Source organism: Apteryx rowi, unplaced genomic scaffold (assembly GCF_003343035.1).
Source record: "Apteryx rowi isolate R43461 unplaced genomic scaffold, aptRow1 scaffold_377, whole genome shotgun sequence".
NCBI lineage: Eukaryota > Metazoa > Chordata > Aves > Apterygiformes > Apterygidae > Apteryx > Apteryx rowi.
In genome coordinates, this window is record NW_020450274.1 from 472,366 (window position 1) to 500,207 (window position 27,842).

A 27,842-nucleotide genomic window follows, 5' to 3' on the forward strand; every position below is an offset into this window, starting at 1 on the left:
GGCGGCGGCCGGGGAGCCGCTTGCTCGGGAGGCCGGACGCGCGGGCCGCTCCGCGGGAGCAGCTGCGGCGGCGGCGGCAGCAGCGCCCCGAGCCCGCTCCCGCCTGGCGGCTGTCGCGGTACCCCGGCACCTCGGTACCCCGGCTCGGCCAAGCGGGCGCCTTTGGTTGTTTCGGCACCGCCGCTCTCTTGGACGGGGCCGCCCCTGACGCAGCAGGCTGCCGCCTCCCAAAATGCGGGTTTCCCCTGCTCCCGGGGGAGCATATTAAATTCAGTCCAGGCTGAGGTGCGTGTTTGAAATCGCAGGCAGCTCGTGTGGCAGATTCGGATCTTTTGACCCCGGAGCCCAGCCCSCCCGCCCGCCCGCCTGCCGGGTGCTGCTGCTCGCAGCACAGTCTGCATGAAATGGTACTGCAGCAAAACAGGCCAGCCTGTCTGCCTTACGTAGCAGTCGATACAGTATCTTTAAACTGTTTTTTATTTTGCTTGCCCAAGCTAACAGAAGTAACAACTCCATTTAGAGCTGCAACATTTAGATCAAATTAGTACAGAACTAGCGCTGCTACCCTGTCCTAACTGTTGGGGAGACCAAGCTCATTTGTTTGTTAGGATGCACTCTCAAAAGCCTGGTTTTAGTCGTTACAATTTAATGAACTCACTGAAGGTATATAAACATAGGGATCTTAAGAGACTGTGTAACTACATAGCTGGCCCTCAGAACTCTACAAATATAAATTTAATACTGCAATGAACCAAACTCTACAGCTCAAATTCAAACTGCTTTCCTATGCCCTCAGACTGCTCGCACCTTAATGTAAAAGTCATGTTCATTCAAGCGATGGCTTGAGGGCTGTGCTTCCAAAGAGGAGCTCTGAGATCTACCTCATTGTTTCTGAAATATTTTGTCCAGCAACAATTTATAGGAATCAAATCTACAGTAATAGGCAGTACCTGAGGATTTCTCAGCTTCCAGCATGATTTATAGGATGACTTCTCTGCTGTTGCAAACAAAGCAACCAATAGCATAAATAAGGCTTTTTGTGGAAAGGCTCCCTCCTTGTCTGCTTTGTTGCCTCTGTGTTCGTATATATGCTATAGTATCTACTGCATATAGATTCACATGTGTAGTTACACGTACCAGAAAGGAATTAGTATGGATTTCAGGATTTACTGCATAAAACTCCTTCCTTTTCCTTTGTATACACAAACAAACATAGAAATTTGATGCTTTAGGAGGAAAAACGTGTTTGCAGATCATATGATGAATCAGTATCACATAATTCGGTGTTCTGCTGGGAACTGAAGAACCCACAGTTACTATAAGGGTAGAGTTTATAAGAAACGTGTGCTTTATTTTTAATTGTTTTCCAACATCTGCATATACTCACAGAGACAGGGTATTTACCACTGATTAATTCTAACTGTCAGATTATTTAGCTGCAAAGGACACCAACTTGCAGGGATCCCAGAAGGGAGGAGCAGCAGCAGCCATGACCTCAGGTGAGGCTAAGTCAAGACCCAAAGACAGGGGTAGAAAAAAAACTGAACGACATGAGGGAAAGCAGTATGGCCAGCAAACAGGCAGTGGAAAACCACTGATATCTTTTCACTTTGAAACCTAGTCAGGTTCTTGAAGCATGTGGTTAAGACACAGGAATGCAAACATCACAGAATAATGAGAAGTCAGCAAAACTATGTTCATTTCCTATTTCTGTTCCAGACTTCTGGTACAACCACGAGCAAGCTGACTGGTCAGGCTTTGCTTAATTTCCACATCTGTAAAATCAACTCAAAACATGAAGGAGAATCTGAGGTTTTATTTAAAAATAAAATTGTTGCAGTCAACTTTTTTGCAAGGAGAGCCTAGGAAAGGTGACTTATGGTATAGCAGAAGAATACAAGCGGCTGTACCCCATGTCAAGAGGTTACCCAGCATATCAAGAGGTTATAAGTGAGAAAACTCCCTTCATGCAGTGCAGTGTTTTACTAACTGAATCACCCTTCATGATCTCAGCAATCAGGGCCCAGCTGTGTTCCAGACCAAACACAAAAAGAAAAGTCAGATGAACTAACGAGAGCTGGGACAGGAGACCAAGCCTTGTCCAGATTAATGACAGGATTCAAACCTATGTCATCTCAGTCTCAATGCAGCATCCCAGTGATATATGTTTATTTAGCAGCTTACATCTGGTGCCTAATCCAAAGTGTCAGCTCATCTTACTGCCCCTCCTTGCATTCCCACATTAGCTTCATGCTTTGTGTGGTAGCAATAAGCATTTAGTGGGTGGGGAACAACATCAACTTCACAGCTCCATGCAAGTCTGTTAATGCCAGTGCTATTAGCACTGACACAAATAAATCCAGCTCCTGCACTGAACAGTGAAGCTCTATATAGGACTTTTCAATCAGTTGGTCAGATCAGCCCCGGGGCTCTGGGATGTACCTGCTGTTTTCAAATGAAAAATTCATCACCAGAGAGGCTTGAACTTCTCCACTGTGTTTCCAGCAGGCATTAGGCAGGCTAATAGGTATGTAATGAGCAGACATTACCACACAAAAAGAAGTGTCACTGTAAAACCATCCATGTTTAGAATAAGGTTTACCTCCATCAAGTAGTCAGATTATGAGATGAGAAAAGGCTGTTGTGTTCCTCTATTTTTACTAGCCAGAAATCTCCAACCAGTAATTCCTGCCTCAAATAGTTCCTCTTGGCAGGGTAAAGAGTGTCTCTCTGAAGAAATGTTAATTCTGATTTAGGGCTTTCAAGTGATAAGTTATCTATGGCATCAGTAAAGAAAGGCAAGGCGCTTTGGCCTTGCTTTATATAAAGAATTTTACAAACATAGATTTAAGAAGATTTAAGAAATCAGGACAGGAGAAAATAAACATGTGCCAGCCCCAAAGATCATACAGCCTGAACCTGTGACACAAAGAGGTGAGAGGCTGAACAGAGGCATGAAGTGCCCCTGTAGGACAGCAGCACACAGAGCAGTACCCAGGAAAGGACTTACCATTCTGATCTCAGTTCAGATGTTGAGGGGAGAGGAAGGGAGGAAAGCACTCGGTTAGAAGTTGTAACCGCACAGCTCTTTCCAGAAAAAAATAACACTGTTAAGAAGCCAGTTGTGCCCTGGGAACAAGACACATTCCTCACTCAGAGTGTATGCAAGCAGAGTGGAGTTATGGGCAGTATCTGAAGTCCCAGGAGAATGTCACCTTGAGCCACTTACCTTCACGCAGCCTGCAAAATTCTGCCTGCGAGATACCCAGGCCTGTTTCATATGTGCAACCAACCTTCTGTGGCACATCAGCTTTGCTCAAGTCACCAGGAAAAACATTACCCTCGGATGTCAACTGGAGTTTCATTTGCATAGATTGCAGTTTTACATGCATCTGCTTTGCCCCTTCCCAAAAAATTTCTACATGATTTGTTGTAACAGAAGCAAAGACTCACTACCCCTTCATTGTGGAAAGAACACAGTTATTACTACCTCTACAGAGAACTCAAAAGACATGAGTGCTGAAGTAGAAAGCTTTTTGGCATAGCATGGGGAAGTTATAACTTACCAGGAACACTCAAAGACCATGTGCTTCCTCAGTACTCACATACTATGAACCAGCTCAGTGTATTTTATGCTAAGAATAGTAGGATACTGCTCGTTCACACCTTGTGAAATGCAGCCACAATTTAGAATGATGCTCCCATTATACTGTAATTACATGATTTTTTCAGTATTTAAAGGAAAGAAATTTCAGTTTGTGCCAACTGGCGAAGAGAAAAGCACAAAAAAGTCTGCAACCAATGAGAAGAGAAATACACCACTTGGCTGTTTTTCCAGGTGAAATGAAATATAGAAAATCTTTCCAAATGTAAATGCAATCAGAAAGAAAACAAAACCAGATTCTATTACATGTGGAGATGGCTTCTTACATAAAATGCAAATTTATGCTTTATGCGCCTATTGAAATACAAAAGATTTGAAATTGCTTTTTAAGTAAATGGATATTGCACTTGAACCTAGCAATCAGATATCAGTCAAAAATGTGGTTATGGGAAGGAGTGTGCGTGTATGTTCTGAAACCACAGCTCAAATCCAGACTGGATCTCTTACACAGCTAATGACCTAACTGCTATGATGTTTGCTGGAATAGCAGTTTCCTGTGGAAGAGGCATTCCAGTTAAGGAGAGCCCCATGCAAGGGCGTGATCAGACAGTAAAAGTAATTTAATGCCTAGGAGTTTTACTTGTGTGACTGCAAGGCCATTGCAGTCTCGCAGTCTTGGTGGCGACAGGCCATAATAAACTCATGAGCTCCTCTAATTTTTCCTAAGTAGGCACCAGCACCTAGTGAATCAGGGAAGTTTTCTGGGGATTACAGACCACTTCTCTCCAAATCCTCCTAGGTAACTGACAGCTTCCAGAACCTTTGGAAATATTCCAAAAGCCAGCACATCTAGGAATTATGCCAGGACCAGCCTCCACAGCCTTGTACAGACCAGCTGTAGACCTGACGAAAAGCAAGCAGGAGTAGCCTGCTTAGACGCAAAGGTGATGGTTAGCAGCTGCAGCATCGCAGAGGTGTCCTATTGCCTGGCTTGGTGAGCAAAGCGCAAGGGTGGGGGGTGTTGCTCACTTGGGGCACACACACCACATACAGCTAATTCCAGTATCTCCCAAGAGCACAACGTCACAAGTTACTCCTTTAGGTCAGATTTCTTGGCTGTTACACCTTATTTATTTGCATCTCCAGTTTTCACTCTGCTAAAAAACCAAAAAAACAACAAAAAAACAACAACCAAAAAAACCCACCCAAGCGTTACAATAATAGCTCCAAAGAATCCAATGAGACTTAAAAAGAAAACAATCTCAATTTCTTACTGTCTTTTGATGCTTAAGCTTTTAGGGTGACTGACAGTCTGCAAGTGTAAATCCTAGGAGCTAGAGACTACATCTCCCAGTGGCAGCTTTAGAAAAAACATTAATCGGCTTGGGATCTAGTAACACAGACTCCTATTCCATAGTATTTATTACTGCTGTAATTGGAAGGTCACCTTCAAGACTGTTGGGGGGAGTGCAGGAAAGCACGTGAAGCAACTACCACAGCAGAGAGAGCACTGAATGATCTGCCAAAGCAAGGAAAGAGTTCAAAGGCAAACAAAGAGCAACCTGCAACTACAAATCCCTGAGATGGGGTGGGAACAGAGATTGTCAGTACCTGGGGAGCCAGATATGCATGTGTAACTGGCCTTTCCAGAACATGAGGTTGGTCATTATGCTAAATGATGGTACCTTCCACTACAACTTTATTAGTGTTCTGTAATTCACACTAATCTTTTCTAGCTGGTAGTAGTTCTAAAAAAACATGAAAGGAAAAAACCCTGCAAACTTAAGAACTGGTCAAAACTGGTTAGATTTTGATCAAATTATATGTATTAAATGGCTTGTTGGACTTGAAATAGATCATTGCATTCAAAACTTTTAGTATTAAAAAAACTGGTAGTTCAAGGCAAATTTGCTAATCCTAAAAACAAACAAACAAAAAACCCCCCCACCTTTTTCACTATGCTAGTAAAGTGGTTGCTTAGTTCTTTTTTACCCCAATGTTAATTCAAAGTGGATTAAAATCTGCATTGTTTATTAAGAAAATGTACCAACTAAAGCTTGTAAATAGCATCTGAACTTCTGCAATTTTATGCTTGATAGATTAGAACAGATATCTACCATAACATACAAAGGTAAAAACTATGGTGGCACTGCCCTTCTGCAGAGCCAAGACGCTGATGTGAGAAAAGCAGAGGAAGCTCCTGAATGTATGTCTAAGTTTCAAGCAGCAAGAAAAAGACAGTTTTACTTTTATCATCAACTTGGTAATAGACTTCTTTAGAATTGGCAGATTACAACCATTTGTTAACAATCTGTTAATTTACTTTGACAATGAACATGTTTCTTAAAGAAAACTGATATTCCCTCAGGGATTGCAAATCCACAGAGGATGGCCTAAGCCTGCTTTGAAGGTACCTGCCTACCAGCCTGGCCCCAACTGGAGGTTTCCCAAAAGCAAACCACATAGTTCACATCCTGTTGTCCAAGTCAGTTTTGGGAAACTGTCACCATCCCTACTACTTACATGACACAAATCTCTTGTAGCAGGCAATAAACAATATTCCACCACACATGCTGCCTAATTAACAGTGAAATGCCCCCTTCTCCTCCTCCTTTCCCTTTATACCCTTCTGTTTTTATCACAGTAATGAATGTTGAATGTATGTAGGGCTGTGGGCACAATTTGAACTGACAGCACTATATGAGATGGTCACAACGCTGATGGCCTATCTACTGGCTACACAGCAAGTCTTTTGGACAATTCTCATCTAGAGCCCCCCTGCCTGCTGATTTTATTCTTTGGAAGGAAAAGACAGAAACCCACCCAAGTAGTTTTATTTGAAATAATAAAGAGTTTCTGAAAAGGTATAAGTGGAAGTTTTCTGAATAATTTGTCCACAAATGGGAAAACAATTAAAATGACTAACTGAACATAGAGGTGATATGAAGATAGTTCAACAGCATCAAAACCATGATTTTATTTCAGCTTTACTTGGGGCAATTTGAAAAAGAAAAGTTGGTATTATGAGATGAACAAAATTTAGCCAAGTGATTCAGATTTGTCAGAGAAATGCAAGCTGAAGTTCTCAAGCTAGTGAGAACTGAGCTGCTTCTAAAGCCCTCCTCCTAGGTGGGTTTTATAGAAGGGACAAATTTAATTTCCATCAGCTCTTCAGGAAGAGAAGAATCATCAGGTTTTCCTAAGCAGCACTGTAGCTATTGTGGTGAACCTTTAAACACAATTAAAAGAAAAGCCATGATTTTGGGGCCGAAAACAGACTGAAGCCATGCATGTCTCTTCCCCAGCCTCCCACATTATGGGGTATCAGCAAGATGTACACCAAAACACAGCTTGCTAAGAGTGTTTCAAGTATTCAGTTTGGCTCTTCAAGAAAAGTTTCTCTTCCTTAGCCAGACAATCTAAAATCCAGACCTATCCCTATTTATCTTATTATTTTATTAAAGCTATTTGGAGACAATACCTTACTTCAGACAGGTTGACTGAGTTGAGTATAAAAATACAAGGCTGAATGAATGGAACAGAGGAATTCTAAGAAAAGCAGGTTAAAACTGCAGCTTTTTTTTTTTTCTAACAATCTTTCCCTTCTCTCCGAGAAGGAAATGAGTATTAAAAAGTCACAGACAAAGCCTGCAACAGAAATTGAAGAGAGTTGGAAAGCAATTGTTAAACTGGAGCACATGGAGCATGAATAACTGTGCACCAGAAGAAACTGCAAAGCAGGAGTTAGGAGAACAATGCATCTACAGCAAGTCATGAGAACAAGAACAGCCACCAAATCCAAGAACGAACACAGGCAGAACAGTTCTTTTCAAAGAAAGAACTGGCAGTGCTGGCTGGAGTGTGGACAGCATCAAGACCATGCCATGGATAAGGTCACATAACAGATGCCAAGCAACAGTATGATACAACTCAACGTGGCTCTGGGCCTTCTTTGTTGGAAGAACATAAAGGCTACAGAGATCACACAGCGCTGACACCAATCAAGAACCAGGGAGCCAAGATGAGGATGTGATAGCTAGCAGTCCTTGTTCTCCATGTCACCACAAGTAATCCTGGTCTCTGTGAGAAAATGAAATTAGTTTTGTTTAAAACAGATCACCTCCTCTTTTTGTACTGTATGGTCTTGCAATGAGTTTTGCTACATTTATAGTGGCAAAACAATGGAAGGAAGAAAAAAGATTTTGCTTAAGTTGTATAAGCAATAATATCAGTACAATACATAGAAGCTACTCAAATCCCAGTATCAGTCAGTCTCAACATAAGAACCACTAAGTTTGCAAAGAAGGGTACTAACCTTTCAGGAGGAAACAGCAGTGATTCCTGACAAAAAGATGGTAAGGTCAGAGAAATTCTCTCAACCAAAGAGAGCAGGCATTTAGATTATGCTCCAGTTTGCACAAGTGTACAAGACAGACCTGGGTTTGCACGAGCACGTACATTGCAGGCTCAAGACTTAGCTTCTGTTCAGAATCACAACCACCAAGTAGATTGCAGCAGCTGTATGTTCAAAGAGCTGTTGTGATACAAGACAGACTGCCAAAGCTGAAGTATTATTAGCATGAAATAAAACCTGCAAGGTAAGCTAGTCACAAATCGAGCAGTATTTAGATGACTAATTGCATCTGATTGCATATTAAATTATAGCCACCAGAAGTCCAAGATATTCCTTTCAAAGTTCTTTCAGCCACCTAAATCACAAAAGCAAAGTGAACTATCCAAAAGCTTGAGATTAAGAAGAGATACTGTGCTTATCCTTTTTCTAATCTTTCCTTACTCTATATGTACACATGCTTCATCTATGTACAACACAACTATGGAAAGCAAGACAGTTTTAGTCTTTGACACAGAAGGCTTCATTCATGAACACAACTGAAGCCAAGACTTACTAGGTGAGTCATTGTATACATCCACAGCCCCCAGCCTGATGTACAGCGCAGAGCATGCCAAATGAATTGCTATGTGGGAGTTGGAAGATAGAAGTTTAGAAGCCATCCTATTATACAGGAGAAATTGTAAGTCTCTTCTGTGGTAAACACATGGCTGGAAGCATACAAAAACGCCCTGTGCCGTCTTGCTTCAACCCCAATCTTACAGAGCACAGTTACTGTGCTCTGTACATTCACAAATACTGAATATCCATCAAATCAACTACCTGCTCTGCCCCTTTTGCCAATAGGAGCTTGGGGGATTGCTACTTGTTCCACCAGAAAAAGATTTCCTTCTGGGAAGGGTACTGTCTACGCACAGAATAAGAATACTTAGAACTGTCACTGCCCTACAAACAGTATTTGTTATACCCAAGAGTTAGGATACTCACTGGAAAATGAAGTACTTGTGTTTTTTTTTTTTTAAATGGGCTGGAGATTTCATGGCTTTGAAGTCCAGTCAGAGTGCTGCCCTAGAGGAGTTGAATGCAAAAAGGTTTACAAGAACTCCTAATTCTCTTCCCTACTCAGATTAACGTATTTCTGAACATACGCCTGTGAGAAACAGGACTTCAGTTCTCCTCTTATTCCTCCAGCCTGCACTCAGGATGCTGATGTTCAATTACACAAACAGTAAAAACTGCTATAATCAAAGTTATTTGATAAACATTTTTTCTACAGAGTCTATTATATCTTAGTAGGAATTTAATTTTCAATTGTCAACAACAAATATACAGCACAGTAGGGTATTTAGTGTCTAGTAACTGTTCTCCCTCAGAAGGCCAATATACTTCACATTGGCTCAAGGTAGGAGTCAAATGAAGTATCACACAGGAGCAATAAGATGGTTGCTCTTCCTCTACAAGTCTCAATAATCTTCAGCCAAGACACTTGCCACATTAGAAAACAGAACACTGAAAGTAGCTCACAGGTGGGAAACAGCAATGGCTCACCAGGTGCCCCAGAGATCCACTGCACAACAGGGGTGGGCATGCAGTTAAACTACATCAACAGCACCTACTGGCTTGTTTCTTTCCACTGCAGAAGTCTGGTTACCCAGCAGTCACTTTGCAGCACAGCCAGGTTGGAAATCAGGCAAGAGAGCTGAGCCCAGCATCTGCACTATGAAATGCTCAACAGCCACAGGTTGACAGGAGGGCTGGTATAGCTTTCCCAGCTGGATCTCCCTCCATCCCTTATTGCAATCTTGAGGCTGTGAAGGAAACAGTATTTACATGCTCTCAGATCACTTCTCCTGGAAGACTGAAGTCTGAAAAAAACTTCACATTCAATCTATGCATCGTATTTTTTTTTAAAATAAAGTAGAAGTGTCCTTGAAAAGTCTAAAGACATCTGCTGAGAGAGCATGTGCAAACTTGTTTGTTATTACACTGGCATATTAACTGGAACAGAAAAGCATCCTGCCCTTCCCTTATAATGATACAGTTTTTTCCACATCTATTATAGGCTGGCAGATGTTCACATGTACACTTAAGCTCCAGGTGAGAAGGCTCTACTTGCAAGTTTCCTCCTTAGGTGGACATCTGTACAGGATAGCATGTCATTCAGTGTAAAGGCTCTGCTAAGTTAACCTGTGTAAAATCTGTAGTCAGCAAGCAGTTTTGACAGAGTTACTATCTCCAAGCATAAGTCAAAGTAATGAGACAGCAAATCAGAGAAAGGAATCTTGTTCTTTTCTTTAAAAACACTTTTATTCAAAAAAGAAGTAGGGTTAATGAAACCTCAAGTTCAGTAATGAAGTACTGAATTCACATTTTACATATGAAAATATTACAAAATAACCCTCCAGTAACTGTTACAGCATTTCTCAATGGTTGGGACTTGGTCATTTGATCACTCATTTTCGTCCACCATCCACAGCAATCAAAAAATCAACTTTTTGGGCAATCCTGAAAAGTGTAAGTTACATTGTTACCAAAGCAAAGGGGTTCAGTCCTCTCCTCCAGGTTTTAGTGTTCATTTGGTACTAACTACTCAGTACTAACTACTCTTTAGATCCATGCACTCTGAGCCAGTTAATGCTGTTTGCTACAGCAGTACATGATGACTGTTTTCAACAAATCTATGAAAGAGTGCTAGAAACAAAGCCCACTTGCCTTAGTATATGTATTCCATGTGTGTCTCAAATTCTAATACCTTTAAATGTTAACTGTGTTTGGGATATCTGTAAGTATTTCTCTTTGTGTAAAAAGCTAGCAAGTTAATTCTATTTTTAAACCTGAAAAAGGTATTCTAAGCTATTCTAAGGCTTAACCTCCCCTCCCCCCAGTATACATATACTCTTAGTGATCTTTATTACATGCTGTCACTGCCCAGCAATATGCTGTCTGCAAGAATAATAGCCTTTTTAGTCTCTGTATCATTCTTTATCCCTCTTTTTGTTAGTATCAGCTGTAGAGATGACCAGGGCAGTGGCACTTTTCTGCTTTTATTCCACCTCGTCATATCATTTCTCCATACACTATTTATAATGTAGGTAGAATTAAACACACCTGCCTTCTTGGCTGGATATGAAGTTTATTATGGAAGTATTCTACCGTTTTTGCCTGCCCTATAAGCAGAGGCCTCCTCTAAAATACACTGCAGTTGAATCACACTCACAAGCTTTTAATGAAAGCCCAAATAAGACAAGTTCTTAACTTTAGATATGAATGGACTGAATTTTTTTTCAGACATGAATTTTTTTCAGGCCAAGGTAGAACAGCCCCAAGATTACACAGATTTCCTATCCTATTTTAACTCAGGAAAGAGTTTAATGCCATATCTTTTATATTGTTTCACCAACTAAAGTCTCTGTAGAAATGCAGATTAACAGGACTGGAAACTGGTGTCCTGGGAAGAGTGCTGCTTTAGATTAAGTGTTTTCCAGAAGTGGTAAGACAGACAGTGATGTCATCATAGCATCAGTGTCCCTGTATACCTCACTGATAAGTGCTAGGAATAGTTAGAAGCATATGCTTAATACTTTTCACAGGCAGTCATCCATCTAGTTAAGTCTTCCCCTGACTGTAAGCACTATTACCTCAGGTTGGTTTTTGAAAAGTTGCAGCCTCTGCAGATTTAAGTGTGTGCAACACACCCCAGAGGCTGCAGGATTTTGATCTTATGGAAAAGCAGCACTCATAGGGACTGCATAAATTCTCTCTCCTGGTGGCCAGTCCCTGTTGCCAAGATTTTACAAGAAGGCACACAGCAGTAACACTTCAAGCCATTCTGCTAAGTTCCCGAGTGCTACCTCAATAGAGCTGAGGGAAAGAGAACGTACTGTGAAGATTCTCTGCCAGCCACAGAATTTCTAGGGATGCGGTTTTTTTTCTTTGAAATGTTTTTTTTCACATTTCAATAGCAGTAAATCAAAAAGAACCTGTACTTCAAATTTTATTTAAAAAAAGACTGCACAATTGCTCTTCCAAACCAAAGTATGTTAGAATTTTAACTTTAGACAATAATGCCATAAAAGAAAGTTAAATAAAGTCTAGGCAGCAGATTTGCTAGGTGTAACATTCGCTCTCTTCTTTAGTGTCCTTTAGCACTAGAAGATCCACCTTTGAGACCCTCAGATTCTGCCAGCCTAGATAAGGCAATAACAGAACATAATGGATTTTTTGATGCGCTTGAAGAAGCACTTAGAGGAAGTGATACTGCTTTTCATACTGATACTCAAAGGTCTCAAGAAGTAATGCTGACTTGCTAAACGCCTTACTTATATCCAAGCTCAAAACTCCTGGCATTTAACACACAAGTCTGATTTCCCCTTGTTGAAAATGAGACTCTTGGAAAGACATCCAACCAATTAGTGTTCACAACCAGTTGTTGTGAAACCCAAAACTTCAAGTGTTAAATCTCAGAACTTGGGGAATCATTTTYTCCTCTTTCTTATCCTTTTGTTAACAAGCATATTTTAGGGCATGGACTCCAAAATACTAATCAGACTCTCTTACAGTCTTGCAAAATGAACTAAAGAGCTTAAATTTGTTTCCTAAGCTATGATAACTTAACAAGCTACTGCATGTCAGCTGACCCTTAGTACTGAGGTCAAAGAGCATACAAATAATCATCTGATTAAAAATTTTCATCTCAATGAAAAGTTAAGCTACTGAGCTAATGTATTCTACTTGTCATTTGTGTCAGGCATTGAGTCAGTCAAGGTCAAGGTGACTAAACTATAAGTTAAGTGCTGATATTTTTGCTGTCTCTCTGAACTCAACGAGAAACATATTTTCACAGAAGCATCTACATTCCAAAAGGTTGTCACTCCTGTACCAGAGCAGAGTCTCATACTGGCAATAACAGAAAGCTGATGCTATCCTGACAGCTGCTATCTGGCATATCCCTGCTGTCAAGACAACCAACCCCAGGCTTAAAAAATGATGTTTGCCTCTCTACTAGAGGGTATGACTAATTTAATGTCAAATACAGGTCTTGAGCCCTCAGATCTTTTCTTACCATGAAGATATGGAGCACATGCTACCATTTGGGGAAGGCTGGAAGCTCCATATAGAAGTAAAAGCTAGGGAATAGGCTTCSCTTTTAAAAAGAGCCAGAAAAACATGCCTAGAAATACCTTACTCAGAGTTGCCTAAACAGTTAACTTGCTCAGTCTAAGAAAGATAGCAGGAATCTCACTTCTGAAATTTATTTACATTCTCCAATCCTGCATTCAAAAGAAAGAATCACATCTCCCCCTTTATTTTTTTTTTTGCTTAAGTGATGTAAAGTTAAGCTATTTCCACCTCAGTAAGATCTCTCATAGAAAAATTTGAAGGACCTAATAATAGCCTATAATTTACTCTGTACTACCACACTCCCTTAGAGAAATTAAAGAAATTAGACACTTCTCTTAACAAATAGTTTTCTAAGCTTCATAAAAGTGCCTTTTTTGTACCAAATCTGTTAAAACATGAAAAAGTCATTCTCAGCCTATAATATTTATCCTAAATTTTAAGTCATTACAGGGTTTCTACTGGTGCTGTGCCAATTCGGACAGTTTTTTTCCCTGAAACACTGGAAGTACCACATTCTTACTGAGTTTGTAGCTACTATAAAACAGGTGAAACATTAAGATGTTACCTTGATCTATTCCTTCTGTTCTTTTCCTTTTTAAGTTTAAAAGTGCATTTTGTTGCTCCTTTAGAGCTTCTGCAGGACAGTTGGGTCTTGGAAGCTGACTTCCTGGAGTGGGTCCTGGTCGGTTACTAAAATACTTCTGCTTCAATGCCTTAATGATAATGGAAGAAAGATAATCAAGTAATTAGTATAAAGCATCAGAACACCATATATAAAGAAGTTAACATGAAATAAAGCACTTGTAGCGACTTCAAAACTACTTAGGTACTTTTGTATCTGAAGAAAGCCTTGTGGCAACTCAAGATTTCATGGCCACCATAGCACTTGGCCTGATTTGGAAGCCAAGGGATAGATAATCGTGTACTATTATCTTTAGTTAACTAGTACTCAGACATCTCAACAAAGCTCTAGACTCCGTTGCTGGAGGTCTTGCACAAACAGTACATTTTCAGCTCTGAAGAATTTACATTCTGAATAGACAGATAAGAGAATAAGGGAGAAAAATAGAGAAAAAGAAAGATTAAAAGATCCTAAAGAATATATCCAAAGTCTTTCAGGATCAGAACACCATCTGTCTTAGTAGCTTGCAAGATGGGTCTTTCCCTAACATTTCTTAAACTGTGCTGTTCCTACAGTGTAAACAGTAAGAAAAGTCTAGTCTGAAGTAGAGTGCAAGGCAAGCACAAGTAAGCAGGGTTAATTTCCTGAAGTGGAATTATATATACTATTTTAAATTTTAGCAACTCCACAGCTTCCATAAACTGCAGTTAAGGAAAAGAGGCTAAGTAGCCCCTTAGGAAATCATTAGTCTGACTTATGCCAGTTACATCATATTCAATGCCAGCTATAAATCAAGCCAATACATTAAAGTGCAAGTTCTTTCCTGCCTTAAGCTGTGGTGCTACCAATTAAAACACTAGAATAATCATGTATATTCAATATTCAAGTGACCACACTACAAGCCTTTAGGCCTGTAAAATGACTTCATACATATGAACTAGTATAGAAGGCATCTCAATGCATACCAAAACTAATTGCTTGGAAACCTATATTGAAAGTTCTTACCAGAAAACCCCGAACATACTCCGAAAAATTCTTTTAGTAAAAAGATACCTAATGCATGCACTAATTCTCAGGTCTGAAACCTACTTTGTCTAACAAGCAGTGAAGGCGTATTGCCCTTAACGCAGCAGCTCTGCTTTTTGCATGCTTCTGTAGCAGTAGAAGATGACAGAACTATAGCTCTGAAACAATCAATTGCTGCATCTTCCTCACAGCAGGAAAGCATATTCTGAACCAGAACTGAAACATTCTGCAAGATTTTTAGTTCAGAGTCTTTCATTTCTCCTCACCAACAAGTAGAGAAATTGGAATCAGTTTTACTTGAGTATAATAGAAATGGATATTCAGATCAGAAGGCTGTTTTTTTTAAATCACTACAAATTTCATGTAAAAGAGGGATTAAAACAGTTTAAATGAAACTGAAAAGAAGACTGTATGAATTAAGGATGACAAAATCTTAAAAATGGAGTAAAATATGCTAGGTTAAGTCTTAAGTTTAAAGCTTTAAAGCTGTCAGAAGAGCATGACCCATACACCTTTTAGTTTCCTACCTTTGGACTACACTAGGAACAGAGATTTTTGGTCAGCATTGTTCATGCCTTTCAGAATTCTCTCTATAAAACACCTCCAAAATATTTCTAGTATTTTGTAGACAGAGCTATGTGACATTTCATTTCTAAACTGGCTTACTAGCTTCAAAACACATTTATCTGATATTAACAGTAGGTTAATGAACATTAGGACGTAATGCAAGTCTACTATACCTGAGTAGCTGTAACCCTAGCACAAGGATTAAATGTGAATAAGCCTTGCAGAAGATCAAGCAAATCATCACCAGCTGCACTGAAGATATGTTGAAGTGGCATTCCAGGGAAGGACTTAAACGTGACATAATCTGGAAGACTAGTCATTCCCTACAAAGACAAAAATGGCATGTACATTGTTCACATTAAGAAAGAGTTCAGGTTTTCACAGGAAATCATTTTGCATGGCTGTTTTCACAGCAGAAGCAAATTATCTTTCAAAGCACCCTGCTAATACTTGGTCACTGTAAAACAAGTAGGAATAGCAATTCGTAAAGACATTTCTGTAATTGTTACAGTTGCTTTACACTTTCCTTTTCTAAATGATCTCTCTTTCCCTTGCTTCACTAGTGACCAATACAAAAGGAAAAATTGCTAATAAAGAAAGGAAGTATGAATGGGTGTGAACAAATGAAGTAACACTAGCTTTAGTTTTTCTCTTGCGAGCTCACAAAAGTCTATTTGCATTTTCTCCAAGTTAATAATATACTGCCCTCCTCCGAGTGTTTTCAGCTACTTTTGAAATCTAGAACTGTTGAACTTTTTATTTGTGATGGGGGGGGAAAGGAAGGGGTGAGAAAGGAAAACATGTCAAGCAGTTAACAACAGATGAATCGCATACTTTTTTTTCCCCTCCCCACTTAGCTATCAAATCACTCCCATTGTCTTCATTCTATTTGGATGTCTCCATCCAAACATTAGTATGTATTTTAAACCTGTAGTCATCACAATTCAGTCATGACTACAAGCAAAATAAAATATTAACATTGAAGTAAAAAAAAGTGTAGTCTTTTCTATTCTAGAATAGAAGAGTTTCAAATTTTGAAATGCATGGATTTGCAAATTTTAGAATCCATCATCTTTGTTGTAGTTGCATTTTCTGCTTTTCCCACCTATATCTTGTCCCTCACTCTCCCACAAACATGGACAGGTCAAACAACCCCCCCCCCCCCCCAAACTTCATGTGTTCCTTTTAGAATCCTGGCACAACAACACAGAATTGTTTCAGTTTTGAAAATGATTAAAGCCTGTCAAGTTAAAGCAGACAAGTTGATCAAGCATGTCAAGAACATCAAGCAACCACTACTACTTCACACAGTTAGCCACGGGAAACCACGAAAACATGAAGAAGGGAAACCAAATTTTGTTATTGCTACCCAGTGCTAACAACACTGCCATATTAATCATAGATTTGCTAAGAGAAACTATAAATCTCAGCTGCTTGTTCTCTACTTTGTGAGATCAGGCATCTGCCTTCTGAAAACTTACTCGAATATCCTGGTATGCCCTTTAATTTAATTTTAAAACTAAAATAGAGGAATCTAAAGTAAAATGAATGTCAATCTGTTAAACTAAAGGACTCACAGGCCACTGCTCTTCTGTTGGAGTGCCCAGTGTTTCAAATATCCTTGTCAGCTGATCAAGATCAGAGTCCCCTGGCAAAAAGGGAACCTGGAAGAAGGCAACAGAATTTCCGATTGAATTATTTTCTGAAGTTCAGTTCTAGAGAGCAACTTTGAATTCCCACTCATAACTGTATTATAAGCAAAACATTTTTGTATACTGGCTTCCCACAAAGAGGTGCACTGAATGTTCGACAGATTCTGCAAGCTTCTTGCAACCAGGCTTGGTGTCAGTGACTTGATAGAATAGAACTAAATATAAGATTAAATAACCACAATGTTAATGTAGAATGACTAAACGTGGTAGAGGAAAGAGTTTAGGTATGCAGAGTTGCCAGTTTAAGCTCTGTCAGTCACAGTGATCTTTCTGACACTTACAACCTGAAGTTAGGTTTTATATTTGAAACACTGAAAGTGAATTGAGACTGGATTACAAAAACATCAATTAGATTGATGGGAGGAGATGACAACATGAGGTAGGGTACTGACCCATTACATGAGAAACTGCAAAACCAGTGTCACGTCTAGTTTAAACTAGGCAGACAGCAGAAAAAAGGGGATATTTGTCCAGTTTAAATTGTAGTTTGCGCATCAGGCCCACAATGCAAAATAAAAGAGACTTTGAACAGAAGTGACATTAGGAAGAATTAGAGGCAGTATTTAACAGATTAGCATAGGAAGAGCATAATGAACATCCCTAACAGGCACTGTGATTAGATTTTGATACAATGAAGGCCATTTGAACATCAAATGCTTTTGTAAAGCTCCCCGATGAGGCTGTGAACCGTAGCACATTTTCTGCTTTGTAAGAAACTGAAGAATTCCACAGAATGCAGCTATTTCTCATTTGCTTTCCTGACTTTCCTTGAGCTTATCCAACTTTAGAAGGTCTAATGCCATACTTGTGTACACATTACTAGTGCTGCTTAAACAGCCCCTCTACATTTCAATTTCTGAACTGCCAACTGAATTGTACGAGCATACCTGTTTGTGTGACAAACTGAATAAGGAAAAAGACATATTTCTAGATATTGTCAGTCAGACCAATTTCCTAATCTGATTCATCACATAGCCACACAAACATTTAAAGTACCGGGCAGAAATCAAGCATAATCTGTTTACTCCTGGAAGATATACTATATACTATCCTGAAGGCTATCTTATCCTTTTAGCTGTGTCCATACACCTGTCCTCCATTCCCCACCTCATATTTTCATCTCCTCTTCGAAGAGCCACATAACAAATGGCTTACTCCAGTAAAACATACTTAAGGACTATTACATCTGTGCACCTTACTTGGGAATGACATTGTAGCAGAAGCTTGATGTTAGCCTTCAGCTTTATTCTAGTATTGCCAGGTAAGCACAGGCAGAACATCAGCACATCCTTCACTCATTACAAATCACCCACAGTTCATGTATCAGTGATAATTATTCCCAGTTATTGGGAATAATGTATAAGCAATAGAGTGTGCACGCACCTATGATGTCAGATTTCCAGGAAGGTGACAAATAAAAGTTGATGGGAAGCTATGTGAAAGGATAACACTCACAGGACTGGAAGAGCTGTCTACTTTATTGACCTTCTCCAAGGCAGGACTTTTAACAGCTTGCTGCAATTGTTTGCCTAGCTATTCTTAAAGACTTTCACTGACTTCAACAGTTGAGGAACCTCAGTCTACTCCAAAACTTCATTTTCCTTACAGTTAGGAAGTTTTAGGAAAATTTCCCCCCTCTTCATCCTTACCTAACAAGTAGCCTAACTTCCTTTTGCTGCTACTGAAGATCACATGTAAGGACTGCATTACCCTGAAGAAGAGCAAATACAAATGCTTGCATTTAAAGACTTACCCGGAGGAGCAATTCAGCTAAAATACAACCAACAGCCCACATATCAACACCGACACCATACATTCTAGCACCAAACAATAGTTCTGGGGCTCGGTACCACCTGAAAAGAAAAATCATCTTAGGAAAAGTGACCTTTTTCCTGACGTCAAGTGCTGTATGTTGCAGCAATGCCAGAACTACAAAACAGACACTGCTCCTGGCCTGTGTATTTTCAGACACTGAAATTGAAGACCTGTGTTCTATCCTACAAAGTGTTTTGTTTTGTTTAAGAAAGATTGAGCAAAACTGTGCTTTCTTCACAAAAAGGATCAAGCGTTACCACAAATCAACTATAGTTTCAGCTGAGCTGATTATCAAACAACTGAACTGCAGATGTGCAAAGGAAAAACATTTAACAGAGTTGCATGTTACAAAGCAAATTAAGAAAAAAAAAAAGTGTTCAAGAAACAAAACCTAAGTTAAAAAACAAATTCGTTCCAGCTTTCAAAAAATCTCAATAGCAACACACCTAAGGGTAGAGATAAGTTTTGTGCAAAAATGAATCTTGACAATAGTTATTTAGAGCAGCTACTTCCAGTGCCTAAGAACAATCAAAGTTTAACACAAAGATCTGATGCCTACTGCATTTGAAACTACTCTTTCATTTCCACCTATTTGGTGTAAAAATACTCCAACTCTGTCTGAATAGTGCTAGCGTTACACCAGACAAAAAGATCTCTCTTGCATATTTTACAGTCCTCTGCTTTTTAGAAGAGTATGTTCCTTAAACAAACATGCCATAAATAACATTAATAAAAATACTGTAATGAGCTCAAGCTTTTGCTGAGGTGTCCTGTCTTATAAGTATGTGACTAACATACAAACAAGATTCTAGTCTCATGATTAACAGAAAGTAACAGTTGTCTTGCTCTGAAAGTTAGGCTTATAGGCAGCTACATACTATTTCCATGTTTCAAGAGAAAACCATACCACACGACAACCCCATAGATATATATTCTACTGGTTCTTACAACTTTGCCAAACAGTGCTTTCTTGTATTGTCCATTATGAGGCTCTCACCACTATGGCGTCGTCACATGAGCTAGGTATCAAAATTGCACATGCTAATTTAACAAGACATGCTTCAAGGGGCAATACAAAACAGCTACACAATCAATACCTAGGAACCGAAGTAGAATACTTCTTACCTTGTTACCACCTGGTGTGTATAGACTCTATTTGGACTTCCAAAAGACTTTGCCAAGCCAAAGTCAGCCAATTTTAAAACCCCATTTTCATCTAACAACAGATTATTGGGTTTTAGATCCTGTCAGTATAGAAAGCAAAGAATGAATTATTTTACTATTGATAAAAACAGACAAATAATGAACCCCCCAGCAGGTCTGTAATAACAGTATTCCAAAAGGCAGGCTTCTGATTCTATCATAAATTCACCTGGGGGGGGGGGTGTCAAGTATTTAAACATATATGAAAATCAGTCTGACACCCCCACCTGAATATTTTGATATTTAAATTGCAGAAATTAAAAAAGCTGCCTTCAGATTGGTTTTAGCTTTGCTGGAGGAAGAACAGTTCTGTATTACTGCATAGTTGCCAAATGAATAATAAAAAGACCTTGATAATTTTTCAAATAACTGTAGCACAAATCATGGAACTAGTACAGTTTAATACAGTAACAGTGCTAGCCAAAGTCATCTAATTTTAGATCCTTTATATAAATATATGTCTAAACGATAACCCCATCAATAACTGTTAACATTTCTGGTACTGCTACTGTCTCTCCATAACAGCTAGCACTAGAGCTTATGGACTAAAAACCTATGAGCTTCAAAATCAGCTGTTAGACTCAAATTGTACTGAATGCCACAATTTTGTTACAGGCATAAAGGCTCTCAGTGCATGCTTACCCTGTGTAGAATCCAGTGCTGATGTAAATATTCTAATCCTTGAAGCGTCATCAGCATATATGCTTTGATGTGAGACTGTGTCAACACAATACTAGTATCCTTAATAATAACCTGTAAAGTATTAGATTGATAATAAAGCTTATTGTGCAAAATTATCTTACTCCACTTCTTTCAGCTCAAGTTGTTTTATACTTTAAGTCAAAGTTTGAATTGGAAACCACGTATTCTCTATTCTCACCATTTCTCCAGAAAAATAGATCTATTCTGAAGATCAGAAATTGAAATGGGGAGTCCAGATAGCCTATGTGAACCTTGCATAACTGGCAATTGAGAAAATGGGAGAGAAACACAAGTTTATCATTTCAGTTCAATTCCAGGCTAATACCCAAGCTTTCACGACAAGGCTGTATACTTAAAAAGGACAGTTTCTTCATGTTTACTGGCAGATTTATGTTCCCACTTCTTCCTTCTTTCCTTGCATAGCCTAAGCATCTAATCTCTGCAAATACAATGGTTCCCTCTTCTATTCCAGGACAACCTGGAGATATAGCATGGAGTAGCCCATGCTACTATGTTTTAATAAAGCTATTTAAATTGTCAACATTCATTGATTTTGACATTAAAATTCTATGTAAACATCCTATTTTAAAATATTTTGTACACTACTCTGAGACTCTCTTGTTAATATTATCTTGCAGCTGCATAGTAGCCATTCCCAAGCTTTAAGTTGTTTGAGATTTACAAAACAGCTATTTGAGACTATACAAAGAGTTTCATGTATGCTGCCAGTCACAACAGGCTGTGGTCTCAAATGATGGCCTTTGAGTGATATCACCATGCAAATAAGCACTCTGAATTATGTGCACAGCATTATGTGGTACAAAGCACTTCACTCCTCTTTGTAACTGTATTTTCCTTAATTCCAAATGTTGCATAGTTACTAATCAAACCGAATTAATCCTTTTGCAAGTCTACAAAGCAATGTAGCTTTTATTAGCAAAAACTTGTTTTGTGATCTAACCTTTTTAGTCTTGCCTTTCTCTGGTTTCAGTAATCCTGTCAACATTTTCTTTTAATATTTTATATGCTAGCCCCAATGCTTAATATCATACGTGTAATGAGTTAGCTTAACAACTACTTTTATTTCAGTCCAGAGTATGGATAATATGTGCAGATACAGATCTGACATGAAATGTCATCTCGGAAAGTCTTCCAGAATGAAGAACCTTGTATCAAAATATCCAATACAAAGACTTCTGCAAAGACAAACTACCTTAATGTCTTTAAGAATGACACATCAGTAAAATTCAGACATTCAAATACCTACTGTTGTTACATTTAGAAGAATGTTCAGTTGTGTGTGATTTTAGTATCATCAGCTCACCATTCAGTATACTTTAATATCACACTTACATGAACATATTTTGTACTAGTATTCTTGGAAATTGCACCTTCAGATCCTGGTCCATGACTGAGGTTCTACGTTATGATTGGAGTCCCAAAGAACTAACATTGTGAAGACAGCGTAATCTGTTTCTTGAGAAAATCATGTTGACACCAGGTATTTAAAATTAAAAGCATTATCAGCTGAGGACTTATGAAAATTGTCAAACTATTTTTAAGGTATGATTTTACTCAACTTACATAATGAAAGTCACTCTTCTAAAACATAGGCAAATATAAGCCTGTCAAAGAAAGATGCCTCAACTATTTTCAAAAAACATTTGAAGACACTGAAATAACAGACATCTTAAAAGATGTTAAGAGATGCAATCTTACCTCTAGATCTGTTTCCATAAAGTCAAACACCAAACTAATATTTGATTTGTGTCCAAATGCATCTAGAAGCTGGAAAATAACATATATCATGATGGAACTCTAATACTTCCAATTTTCTAAAACTCTCCACCATTTTAATCTGCATGTAGATCTTCAGGTTGCTAGGGTGGGTGAGGGAAGAGGAGCAGGGACAGGGACACAGCTACCTATTGGGAAGAACTGATAATTAAAGGACAGCATGAGCATCTGACACCTCAGTTTTGTCTTGACTGACTTTCTTTTATACAACCCTTGAGAAATTGTACTATGTTTGTTTGTCCACTTGCAACGTGAAAATTTTTACTCAGTTTAGCTTAACTCAGTCTCCAAAAATCCCATTAAGTATGATAATAACATTTTACAATTGCCCCTCCTTCCATTTGGGATTTTCTTTAAATCTGGAGTTAGAAACTTTTAAAACAGGAATAACCTTATCACGTTAACTACAACAGATATTCTAATGCACACCTTGCCCTCTACTGAGGTCATCTACTCTACCAACTTCCTACTACTCTTTAAAGCAGATTAAGTTTCCTCGTGGATTCTGCTTTGCATATGTTTTCTGCAAATATGCAGTATGTAGAAGTCCTAAGTGTTGGGCTTGCCAGCTACCTTTCAAAGATACTCTTAGGCATGTATTCATCTTTGTAACAAGCTTTCAAGGATAAACAAAGCTCTTTGAAGAATATCCAAATAATCCTTTCTTAAGCAGTGTAAAGGTAGAATCAATTTTTAATTTAAGATAACACAACTGTGATGCTGAGGAAGACCAACAGACCATCTAGCCTGGTATTCTACTTCTAAGATCAGGAAGATAGATCCTCCATGGTGAGGTTCATACCTTAGACTCTCAGTATGACAGCCCATGTGATTTACTCAAATGCAAAATACTTGTTTGTGCAGTTTATAATAGCAAGGGCTGGTGTTCATGCTCTCCCTCTGCAAATTTGACAAAAGTCTCAAATTATCTACGTTAGCAAATTTTAAAGTATTTTCAGCTCCAGATAAGTATTTGTACCTGTAAATCAAACTAAAATGCAATTGAAAGGGCACAGGTACTGCTCCGGCCCACAGAATTTTAACTATCAGCATTAAAACCTAGTAAGCCACATGAACACCACTTTTCCACTGCCTATGAAAGCCTGCTTTTAGCAGTTACCAGAGCCACACGAAGCAAATCACCAGGTAAATGCAGCACTGCACTTGTTTGCATGTCTATCAGAGAGATGCAAAATCTGGTGATCTAAACGTCCACAATTCTCCCCATCATTATCTTTCACTTAGTAAAAAGTAAAAGGATTTCAAGAGAAAAAAAGTCTGTCTTTATTACTGAAATTGGTGCTTTGCAGTAACAATTGTTTTACTGCCCTTCATGGACTTGAGAAACAGCAAAAATAAGAATTAAGAAGCATTGTCATGACACAACGAATTCTAAATTTCAGTGTGAAATTGCATGAACAGTATGCAAGGACCGATTCTAGAAGTAGCATTCATTTTACTTACACCAATAATATTTGGATGGCTTAGCTCCTGTAACAACTTTATCTCTCTGAGGGCTGTTCTGTTGATTCCTACATTGAAAGAAAGATGACAGAGATGGAACAAAAAATCAAAAACTTTGTATTAAACTCCAAACAAGAAATCTCTTATTCTGTGACTTGCTGTTAAAATCTGCTTCCTCTCTGCTCAAAAACTGATTTCAGTTCGTGACTTTTGAAGTACATTGCTGCAGTGGATGTATACTTTTTCCAGAGCAAGTAGGTTCTACATCACAGTAGTCAGAAAATTTACATTATGAAGCTACATATGCCCCCTTTTGGCAAAAAGGGGAAGTTTTAGCATAAGTTTAGAAAAAATCTTTAATTTTCAGGTTATAGTAAGCTTTAGTTCTGTTTTAAAGAAAAGGTGCATCTTGCAAATATCAGTTCCTCAAAGTGTTTCATTTCCAAAGGGACGCAAAATGACAAGCTTCATAAAAAAGTATTTCTTTTCTTTTTAAAATAGGATTATTTAATAAGGTACACCATGCTCTTGTGTTGTGGCATAGAAGTATAGTGGCCTAAACCCACTCACCTAGCTCGAATCCTAGAAGAGCTGGATTTTATAAAGAAGAGACTGGGAGGTACATTTTGGCAGTCACACCGTACTGCATCAAACCATGATTACTGAAAGGTAACAATTCATTCTTCAAAGATGCTAGTATAGGTGGCTCTTACCTGACTGGCAAACCAGCACTCCTGTGGTATGTTGTCTAAGAAGAGCTTCAGCTATGCATGAGCTGAACAACAGCAGACCTGTTCTCCCAAACTCTGGATCTGATTTAACACATCAGACTGTACCACAGTTTTGAGCAAAGCTAGGTGGATTACTCTGTACTCCTGCTTTGCCTATTTTAATTGCCTATTTTAGAATCAAGCAGACTATGTTTGCTTTCAGGTGGGCAAGTGCCAAGATTCAGAAAGAAAGATGCCATTTATGTTACCAGATAACACAGGGAGACCAGACATGATCCAGGTCACTGTTATTAAAAACATCTTTGAACTATAGCTGAATATTCTATAGGCCAGAAGTAATAACTGCCCTCAAAGCACATCAGTCCACTGCAGACCAGGTGGATCATGGCTCTGTGGCAGCTGGCCCATCTGGAAGATTCTGGGATTGGCACTCGGTTTCTCTTTGAGAATTCTTCCCCAAGGGTGGAACGGAAGAGCCGAGAGCCAAGATGTTTCACTGGGAAGCAGGCAGCCTGATGCAGGATCCCTGAAAGACAACACCCTGGACACATACAAAATTTTACCACACCGCACAGGCGGTGAGAGAAGACCAAGAGTTGTGGGTTTTACTTACTATATCCTTACCTAAAAGCATGTGGGTGGTCAGAACACACGATCAAAAAGATACAGCTCCATGGACATGATTTTCAACACAAACCAACAAACAAATCCACATACAGTCAAGAGTTTAAGATCTTTTTATTAATTTTTGTCTCAGCATAAATCACAAAAAAATGGAATGCAAGTGAAGCATCCGAAAACAGAGATAAATGTTCTCACCTGTCATACACACAAACACCAATGCAAAAAGGTATTCTAAACTCAGTAATGTAAATTAGTTTATTTAGCTGTGATTTTGGCTGTGTATTAATGAAATAATTATTTTGCACTACTCTACACTTTATTCATGTTTGTATTTCTCTTAAATTGAGTAGTTCGCCAGTTAAGCCTTCGCATTTAGACATATACTACATATGCAGATATTTCTGCTGCTTTTTGTTGTCCCTCCAGGTTGGGAAGAAAACCTTGATTATGATATTGTGGGAAAACAACAAGATGTGGAATTAAGCCTAACACTAAAAGAGGTGAGCTCATTTTTTCTCAGCCAAGTTATGATGTGGAAAATTAACCCAAGAATTTACAGAAACAAAGCAAACAAGACACAAGTTATGCAGTATAAATTTGTTAAAAACTTACCATCTTTAGCTTCTGATCTATGTCCAAGTTTAATCTAAAAAGAAATGTTTCATATTATTTATGGGACCCAACAGTGGATAAATTCCTTAATGTTACTCCTCTAAGACAAAATGAGTTTTAGTACCACAAAGCGCTTAACAAACTAGACTTATTTATTTATAGAGAAAATTGATTTCACAGCATTAGCTTTTATGCAAGTTTAAAAACATTCATGATGGCTGAAAAGAGACATAATACAATCTGGCAGAATAAGATGCTTTGTAGTCACAAAGCTAAATTACATGACTGACAAGCTTCTTCCCAGGAAAGTCAAAGTAACTGACAGTCTGGACTTATTTTCAATACAAAAACTTACTGTAATGTCTTCAGATAGTATGAAGTGAAACAACTTCTGACAACACAAACACATTTTCATCAATTGTATTCAAACAGTTAAGTCGCAGACCTAAGATTGCTTTTGTCAGTATTTTCTCCACCATCAATTCCAAAGAGTTTATTCAGAAGTAACACAGTTGGATTGAAAGAAATAAGGGGCAGCAAGAGAAAGAATTGAAAAAGTAAGTCATTATCAAGGACTAATAAAACCTGAAGTCTGAAAGCGTGTGTTTCTTTAAAAGATATACCCATTTGCCAAAAAAATTAAATTTCAAGTTGCAGACCAAGTAACCCTTAAGAAACTCGGAAATGTAATACGATTGAAACTACTCTTTCTTCTCAGAAGAAGAATATTAAAGACAACTGATTTGGACCATTTAATCAAAGTGCTTTACGATTAAAAATTAAACCTCCCCCGTTACCCATTAAATCCATCCAAGAAATCATTAAGCAGGCAAGAGCAAACAGATACTCGACCACACAATGGGAAAATATTCGGACGCTCACCTTTTTAATAGCCACGATTTGGTTGGTGTTCTTATCCCTCGCTTTATAGACAGTAGCGAACTAAGGGAGACAAGAGAAGGCCTTGCTTGCATGACCGCAGCAGCAGGGCTGGCTACAAGCACCACTTGCGGCCTCGTCACCAGCCCGGAGCCCGGCGCTGCAGCTGCGGCCCCCAGCCCGGCGCCCCCGCGGGGCGGCCTTCCCCGCGCGAGGCCTGCCCGGAGCCCGGCGCTGCGCCCCTCTCCCCCACAACCCGCGCCCCGCCGCCGCGGGGGGCCCTCGCGCAACGGCCGCAACGGCCGCTCACCTGCCCCTCCCCCAGGAAGTCGAGCTTCTCGTAGCGCTTGGCGCGCGCCCGCGCGTCCATCGCCGCCGCCGGGGGAGGGGGCAGGGCCGCGACCCCGACCACGGGGCCGCACGTGGCCAGCGCCGGGCCGCGCGCCGCTTCCGGCCCGGCGGGGAGCCCCGCCCCGCCCTGGCCCCGCCCCTGGCAACCGGCGGCGTCACGGCGGCCCTCCTCGCCGCGCCTCCCGCGAGAGCAGGAGACTCTCGCGAGAGCCGCGGCCGCTGCGCTCCCGGGCTGGCTGCCAAGGAGGAGGCGGGAGGCGGGAGGCGAGGACAGGCCCGGCGTGCGGGCGCGCCGCCCTGGGCGCTGGCGCCAGGGAGCCCAGCGGCGCGGCCTCCGGCGGCCCTCGCTCGCCGCTGAGCCGCCGCACCAGCCGAGGGCCCGGGTTGCGGCACGTGCAGGAGAGGAACAGGCGGCTTCTCCTAACCACCACAGTTTAGGGCCCCGTGCATTAGCTTAGGCCAAAACGAGCACGACTTACTAACGCAGGAGGCTGTAACTGCATTAGGTGCACACTCTGTCCAGCCTCACAGTCTCACTTTTTTTCTGCCACGTGAAAGCCAATAGCTAAAGACTACATACTATTGTTATCTTAAAAATCAAGTCCAGAGATCAGGTACATTATGTAGGTCTAACTCTAATCAGATCCAGATAACTTTCTTG

The 27,842-nt window shown here is 39.7% G+C and overlaps 2 protein-coding genes across 14 annotated transcripts in view; both read right to left on the minus strand.

Moving 5' to 3' along the window:
- SERINC5 (serine incorporator 5) overlaps nucleotides 1-9,743 on the minus strand; it is a 51,779-nt gene extending 42,036 nt beyond the window's left edge. The window contains exons 1-3 of the mRNA XM_026073736.1: nucleotides 9,703-9,743; nucleotides 9,504-9,552; nucleotides 8,943-9,023 (exon numbers count right to left, since the gene is read on the minus strand). Coding sequence (XP_025929521.1) covers nucleotides 8,943-9,023; nucleotides 9,504-9,552; nucleotides 9,703-9,743 — 171 coding nt within the window. The remainder of the gene's footprint in view (nucleotides 1-8,942; nucleotides 9,024-9,503; nucleotides 9,553-9,702) is intronic.
- On the minus strand, nucleotides 9,238-27,268 carry CDK7 (cyclin dependent kinase 7). 13 transcript variants are annotated; one of them, XM_026073739.1, is made up of 13 exons: nucleotides 27,141-27,268; nucleotides 26,834-26,893; nucleotides 25,952-25,985; nucleotides 25,062-25,256; nucleotides 23,985-24,052; nucleotides 22,443-22,511; nucleotides 20,664-20,774; nucleotides 19,944-20,062; nucleotides 18,757-18,856; nucleotides 16,869-16,955; nucleotides 15,465-15,614; nucleotides 13,642-13,789; nucleotides 9,238-9,763 (listed from the first exon to the last, which is right to left on the minus strand). In XM_026073739.1, the coding sequence occupies exons 1-13, from the start codon at nucleotides 27,198-27,200 to the stop codon at nucleotides 9,747-9,749; spliced, it is 1,218 nt and encodes a 405-aa protein (XP_025929524.1). In that variant the 5' UTR covers nucleotides 27,201-27,268; the 3' UTR covers nucleotides 9,238-9,746. The 13 variants fall into 13 exon arrangements, with proteins under 13 accessions (XP_025929524.1, XP_025929525.1, XP_025929523.1 ...); XM_026073740.1 differs by lacking the exon at nucleotides 9,238-9,763 and adding an exon at nucleotides 10,381-10,460 and having other exon boundaries at nucleotides 25,062-25,241; XM_026073738.1 differs by lacking the exon at nucleotides 9,238-9,763 and adding an exon at nucleotides 10,381-10,460.
- Between the last annotated feature and the right edge of the window lie 574 nt (nucleotides 27,269-27,842).